Here is a 6,988-nt window from a genome sequence, read left to right on the forward strand (position 1 = left end):
CAAAACGGTTCAGTTGGATGATGATTTGACCTACGATGTAGAGCCAGTAGCTATTTTGGGTCATCAGGTTCGAAAATTGAGGTCGAAGGATATAGCTTCAGTGAAAGTGTAGTGGAGAGGTGGGCCCGTAGAGGAGGCTACCTGGGAGACCGAGCGGGAGAAGCGGAGCAGATATCTTTACCTGTTTGAGGCTTCAGGTATGTTTTTTGACTCATTCGAGGACGAACGTTTGTTTAAGTTGGGGAGGATGTGACGACCCAGCCAGTCGTCTCATGAGTTACCGCTCCGTTTTCCCCCATTTCTGCTTCCTTATGCTTCGCTATCCATGTTTTATGTTATCGGGTTGATTAGTTTGAGTTCGGAGAGGATTTGGTAAGAAATGAGACACTTAGTCTATTTTAAGAAGGTTTAAGTTGGAAAAGTCAACCAGATGTTGACTTATGTGTTAGAGGGCTCGGATGTGAGTTCCAGTGGTTCGGTTAGCTTCGAAAAGTGATTTGTGACTTAGGAGCATGATCGGAATGAGTTCTGGAGGTTCGGAGTAGAATTAAGCTTAAATTGGCGAAGTGTTCATTTTGGCGATTTCCGGTTGATAGGCGAGATTTTGATATAGGGGTCAGAATGGAATTCTGAGAGTTGTAGTAGCTTCATTATGTCATTTGGGATGTGTGTAAAATCTCAGGTCATTCGGACGTGGTTTGGTTGGGTTTTTTATCGAAAACATATTTCAGAAAGATTTTAGAAACTTAGGCTTGAATCCAAGGTGTTTTAGTTTATTTGATGTCGTTTGAGGTGTTTTGATGATTGGAACAAGTTTGAATAAGGTATTGGGTCACGTTTGTGCTTTTGGTTGAGGTCCCGGGGGCCTCAGGGTGATTTCGAATGGTTAACGGGAAGATTTGAGACTTAAGAGATTGCAGAAATTTGCTGCTTTTGGTGTTTCCACACCTGCGGTTTGGGGGCCGCAGGAGCGGCGCCGCATGTGCGAGGGAGGAGCCGCAAAATCGGTTTTGGAGGGGAGTATCAGGAAATCGCAAATGCGGTTGTGGGGGCCGTATCTGCGGAACCACAAATGCGGACGAAGGATCGCAGATGCGGCAGTGGCCGACTTTAGTGATTTTCGCAGAAGCAGAGTGTTAACCGCAAATGCGGTACCGCAGAAGCGGATTTTGGACCGCAGATGCGGGTGTGCCTGGGCAGAACATATAAATTATTTCATTTTCGCGAGTTTGAGTTATTCCACTATTTTTGACTTCGGCTTGAGAGCTTTTGGACGATTTGGAAGAGGGATTTCAAGGGAACTTCATTAAGGTAAGGATTTTGGACCTAAAACACATTTCTATGGTAGTATTTCATGGATTAAGACTGAAATTAAAGGAAATAAAAGGCTAAAAATGGGGGATTAGGGCTTGAGTTTAAGAGGCCTTAAACTGAGGATTTGAGGGGTCATTTGAACTCCGACTTTGGTATTCTTGATATGCATAAACTCGTGGGGAGATGAGAAATCTATTGATGCAAAATTTTTTGAGTTTCGAGAAGTGGACCCAGGGCTCGGGTTTGGCCAATTTCGGGATTTTTGGTATTTTTTCGATTGTTTTCGCTTGGGCTTTGTTCCCTTAGCATATTGTGTGGTATTCGTTCTGTTGGATAAATTCGACGTGCGTGGAGGTCGACTCAAGGGGCAAAGGCATCAGGAGCTAGAGATTTAGCCGGTTCAAGGTAAGTAATGATTGTAAATGATGCTCTGAGGGTTTGAAACCCCGGATTGCACATCGTAGTGCTATATTGAGGTGAGACACAGGCTTGATGACGAGCGTGGGGTCGTGTACTATTGGGGATTGTGACTTGGTCCGTCCCGATTGATGATTTCACCGCGTAGTTGACTGAAACTTATTTGCTATCATCATGATTTGGGCTGATTGCCATATTTGGGCTTTGTGTCAACTATTTGAACCCTTCGGGGATTTTTATTACCATTTCCTCACTGTTTTGACTTATTTCTTGAACTCAGTCCCGTTATTTTTCCATCGTTTTACTACTCAGCCATTTTTACTTAATTTTGAGACTTAAATGATATTTTAAATGATGTTTTAGGCTGAGAGATACTGTTTTACTATTGTCCGAGGAGCTTGTGATGATTTTCCACTGAGTAAGGCCGAGGTCCTAGTAGTGAGGATACACTGGTAGTGATATGAGGCCGAGGGCGTGGGATACATTTATACGCCACGAGGTGGCTTGATTGATATGAGGCCGAGGGCCTAGACTTGATGCCACGAGATGGCTTGATATTATGCTTGGGTAGTAAGGGGCCTCTCTCGGAGTCTGTACACCCCCAGTGAGCACGGGTACCCATTGTGATGTGAGATTGAGCCTAAGGGGCTGACATTGTTCTGAGATTGAGCCCGAGGGGCTGGTACTGTTCTGAGATATTGCCCGAGGGGCGAATTTGTTGATACTGTGCCCGAGGGGCGAACTTCTATTTGTTTACTTACCTGTCAATTACTTGTTTTACTTGTTGAAAAGGGATTATTACTTTACTCTTCACTGTTTTACTATTTTAAGTGATTCTTTTACTGCTTCATTATAGAATGCCTTGTGCCTTACGTGTTTTCTTACCTTCAGTCATTATTTATATTTATTACTCACTAGGTCGGAGTACTCATATTACTCCCTGCACCATGTGTGTAGATTCAGGCATCACTGGTTCCGCTCCTGAGTACTGATTCCTCCAGTTCCAGGCAGTATTCGGAGACTACGAGGTAGTTGTTGGCATCCGCAGCCCCGTGTCTCTACTATCTTGTCATTTCTATTTCCTTCGAACATTTGTACTAGATATTGGATTTAGCACACTTGTATCATGGCCTATAGATGCTCGTGACTTGTGACACCCCGGTTAGGGCTGTGTTGGGTTGGATTTTTCCGCATTGTTATCGTTATTTCCGCTATTTAGGATTATTAATCATGTTTAGACTATTTTTATGTTGCTTAACTGTTTCAAAAGGCGAATTGGGTTAAACTGGCTGGCCTTGTCTTCAAGAGAGGCGCCATCACGACCGGGTTCGAGATCGGAGTCGTGACAGATACCAATAAAAAGTTTTGTGTCCCAGTGTTAAAAAGGCATCAATTTGTGGAAAAATGGGACACCTAGTATTACTTCATGGTCAATATCTTTTACCAAAACAAAACTTTCTGGTATACAAATATTTTGTTGGCAAATATAAGCTTTAGGTAATTTATCTGAAATACCCATTGGACCACTGCTAGCATTCTTTAAACGGTGAGTAGTTTTATGAAAATATCCGGAGGGTATTACCCCTTCTTTTACACAACTCAAATCTGCTCCACTATCAAATAAAGCAACAAACTCTTTTTTGAAATTGTAATCGATCGAAAGATTTATTTTTATTAAAAACGTTTGAGTGGTAAAATATTAAATTTTCTACAAAAATTAATCTTCAGAAAAATCCATGGCTACTAGTAAAGTATTAGCAGTATCTTCTTCCGAAGAACTTGTGACAGTATTGGTTTCAGTAATCTTGATACTGAGATTTTTATCAAAATTTTCTAATTTGAAAATTCTTTCATCTAAGGCTACATTTGAAGCCTTTAGTTCTGAGATTTCTTTCTTGAGATAATTTATCTCAGTTCTTAAATCTTGGACAGTAGCCATCTTTTTAGGCTGTGACTTATTTTTGACCATCTTTATGATTTCAAACATGGTGTAAGGTCCTTTTTGAGATGGAATTTCTTCCACCTTTGTTCCTTCTTCTGAGCTCGTAGGAAGTTTATCAATAATTTGGGATCTTAATTCAGGGTCCTTAATAACCCTTAGTAACTCTATCATGCTGTCATTGGTTAAGATATTAATATTTAAGTCTGAAAATTGGGAGTAAATATTAAAAAGATCATCGTTAGTATTACAACAATGATTTGAGCATTGTCTCTTATCACAGACTCTTGCTCATCTTCAGAAGATGAAATATAGTTCTCTTCCTGAAGGACTCATAAGTCTTCACTTGTTGATGAATCATCTTCATCCGTGTCAGATAGTTCTGGTGAAGAGTTAAAAAGAATCTTATATAATGATTCTTTGATACTATCATCTAAATCACGGTCTTTGATTTTATCTTTGACCTTGCAATCTTTTGCATAATGGCCTATATGTCCACATTTGTAGCAGGCCTGAGGGTTTTTTGATTTGATATAACCCTTTTTGGCTTTATGAAAAGCCTTTCTTTTCAGGGTTCGTTCATAACGTTTCAAATGTTTTTCAGGCGAACCCTTTTTCCTCTTGAAATCCTTTTTCTTATGGGATTTCTTCCTATTAGAAGGTATGTCAATGGCGAATTGTTCTCATAATTCGCCTAATTGCTGTCTTTCAATGAGATGATGTTTCTTAATTTGCTGGTTTAGCTTAATCTAATTACACTGAGTTAAACCTTCCTGAGTGCATACACTAAAGAGTTTACCATATGAGTAAGTATCATAATTGACACTCATCCATGTGCCTCTAAGGGCCTTTCGAATCCTTTCAGCAAATAAGGGAGGGAGTCCATCTATGAATTTAGACTCCCAATGAGTACTATTACTCTCTGGTAATTCCATCACTCTAGATAAGAAAACATCTTTATACCATCTAAAGGATGTGAGGGTTTTACACCTCAGATTCTGGAGCATCATTCTAATGGTCTCACTATTATCAAACCATCTTTTAGAGAAGTGTTCGATGATATTCATGACTAAAGAATAAACTGAATTTTGGACAGTCTTATCTTCTTCGGTCTTAGTCGCATTCATTATTTTAAAGCGCTGGTCATGAGTGAGATAATTATCCCACCAGCCTTTCAACTGACTAGTAAATCCAGCAATAATCATTTCTGCAATTGCCCTATCTCTATTTTTATTAACTTTACAGATATTATTGTACATAAGCATTCTATGTACTATTGTATAGATATGTCTTTCAGCAAGACCATCTATAAACCATTCGTAGATATCTGACCCACTGTAACCTTGGTGGTAATAGTCATTGTCCTGTTCTTCTATTAGGACATCTTGAGGGATTGGTCTGGGATAGTAAAACATTCTTTGATATGGTTTGTGAGCATATTTTTCAGAGATTTTATTAATCTCATCGTCTACTTTTAGATCGCTAGTAGACGCATGCTCTAAACTTAGAGGGTTAGTGTAACGACCCGACCGGTCGTTTTGGGTTTTTGCACTTCGCTCGCCAGTTCTCGGGCATAACTTGCCCCGTGTGGTATATTATGACTTATGTAAATCATTGGTGTTGGGTTTCAGGTTAATCAGAATGAATTTGGAAGAACAGTCTCAATTGAAAGCTTAAAATTTGAAAGGTTTGACCAAGATTTGACTTGTGTGTATTTGATCTCAGATTGGAATTTTTATAGTTTGGTTAGCTCCATTAGGTGATTTGGGACTTAGGAGCATGATCAGAATGCATTTTGGAAGTCCGTGGAAGGTTTAGGCTTGAATTGGCGAAATTGAGATTTCGGCGTTTTTCGGTTGATAGGTGAGATTTTGATATCGGAGTCGGAATGGAATTCTGGAAATGGGAGTAGGTCCGTTATGTCATTTTTGATGTGTGTGCAAAATTTCAGGTTATTCGGACAAGGTTTGATAGAATTTTTGATCGAATTCGAAATTCGGAAGTTTTGGAATTCTTAGGCTTGAATCCGAGGGTGATTTGATGTTTTGATGTTGTTTGGAGCATTTCGAAGGTCGAAACAAGTTTAAATTATATTATGGGGTGTGTTGGAATGTTTGGTCGGGGTCCCATGAGGCTCGCATATTTTTTGGAAGAGTTTTTGGAAGATTTTGGTGTTTTGAGCATAAACAAGTAATGATCCAAATGTCCATTTTTAGTTCTAGAGATCGAAATTTAATTTTGAGACTTCCGGGATTTTGATAATGAATTATAGGAGTGATCTGGAAATTTTGGTCTAATTTTATCAAGTCGCGATTGGGTTTTTGACGCGAATCATGAGTTAATTGTTTAACGAGCGAAATGGATATCGCACTGAGCAAACGAGCTCCGAATTGAGTTTTGATTGAAGGAATATGTATGTATCATTATTTGTGACTCATAGGAACAAGAATCATCGAATTCCGATTTCGTATGATGGAGTTAGAGCCTTTTTAGTGAAATTAAAGACTGCTGGTGCATCAGATTTGGTGTGCACCAAATTAGACCTTTTAGCGACGAGAATTAAGCCTTTAGCGACCAGAATCGGATTTATCAAAGCTGTTACATTTTTTTAGCTCATTTTGATGTTTTTTTGTGAAAGAACACGGCGTGGGGCGATTTTTGAGCAAGAAATCATGGAAGATATTGAGGTAAGTCACTTGTGATCATTTCTACTTCATAATATTGAATTATTATCGAATAATCCGACTAAATTACATGTTTTTGAGGTGTAAATTGGAAATTTGGACCTAGGGATTTGAAAATAAGATTTGAAGATTTGGAGGCCGAATTATTATTGGAATTTAGTAATTTTGGTATGGTTGGACTCGTGGTTGAATGAGTTGTCAGATTTTGTAAGTTTCGTCGGATTCTGAAGCTTAGGCCCGGGGGGGGGGGTTTGAGCAATTTTGGGATTTTGATATTAAATTGGATATTTTCGAGTGGGCTTCGCTCCCTTAGCATATTTTAATTATTATGTAATGATTATGGCTAGATTTGGAGCATTCGGAGGTTGATTCGCGCGGGCGAGGCATCGCGGGCTAGAGTTCGGACCGGATCGAGGCGAGTAATGATTGTAAATGATGTTCTGAGGGTTTGAAACTCCGGATTGCACATCGTTGTGCTATATTGAGGTGAGGCACACGCTTTTCGGGATTTTGATATTAAATTGGATATTTTCGAGTGGGCTTCTCTCCCTTAGCATATTTTAATGATTATGTAATGATTATGGCTAGATTTGGAGCATCCGGAGGTCGATTCGCGCGGGCGAGGCATCACGGG

At 39.6% G+C, this 6,988-nt stretch overlaps 1 protein-coding gene across 1 annotated transcript; it reads right to left on the minus strand.

Annotated features, from left to right (window-relative positions):
* Positions 1–3,448: 3,448 nt before the first annotated feature.
* LOC138884282 (uncharacterized) lies at positions 3,449–5,085 on the minus strand. The gene is made up of 3 exons (XM_070165374.1): positions 4,430–5,085; positions 4,017–4,321; positions 3,449–3,876 (listed from the first exon to the last, which is right to left on the minus strand). Exons 1-3 carry the CDS (start codon positions 5,083–5,085, stop codon positions 3,449–3,451), a joined length of 1,389 nt encoding a protein of 462 aa, XP_070021475.1.
* Positions 5,086–6,988: the final 1,903 nt, after the last annotated feature.

The sequence above is a fragment of the Nicotiana sylvestris genome, chromosome 2 (genome assembly GCF_000393655.2).
Source record: "Nicotiana sylvestris chromosome 2, ASM39365v2, whole genome shotgun sequence".
Taxonomy (NCBI): Eukaryota; Viridiplantae; Streptophyta; class Magnoliopsida; order Solanales; family Solanaceae; genus Nicotiana; species Nicotiana sylvestris.

Bases quoted from the DNA above. Each gene is read 5' to 3' on its own strand.
- LOC138884282 (XM_070165374.1), bottom strand. From the start codon at position 5,085: ATGTTTTACTATCCCAGACCAATCCCTCAAGATGTCCTAATAGAAGAA. The intron at 4,322-4,429 runs GTGTAATTAGAT...ACCTTCTAATAG, and splicing joins ACTCAGGAAGGTTTAACTCA to GAAGAAATCCCATAAGAAAA. The intron at 3,877-4,016 runs GTGAAGACTTAT...CCCAATTTTCAG, and splicing joins TGAAGATGATTCATCAACAA to ACTTAAATATTAATATCTTA.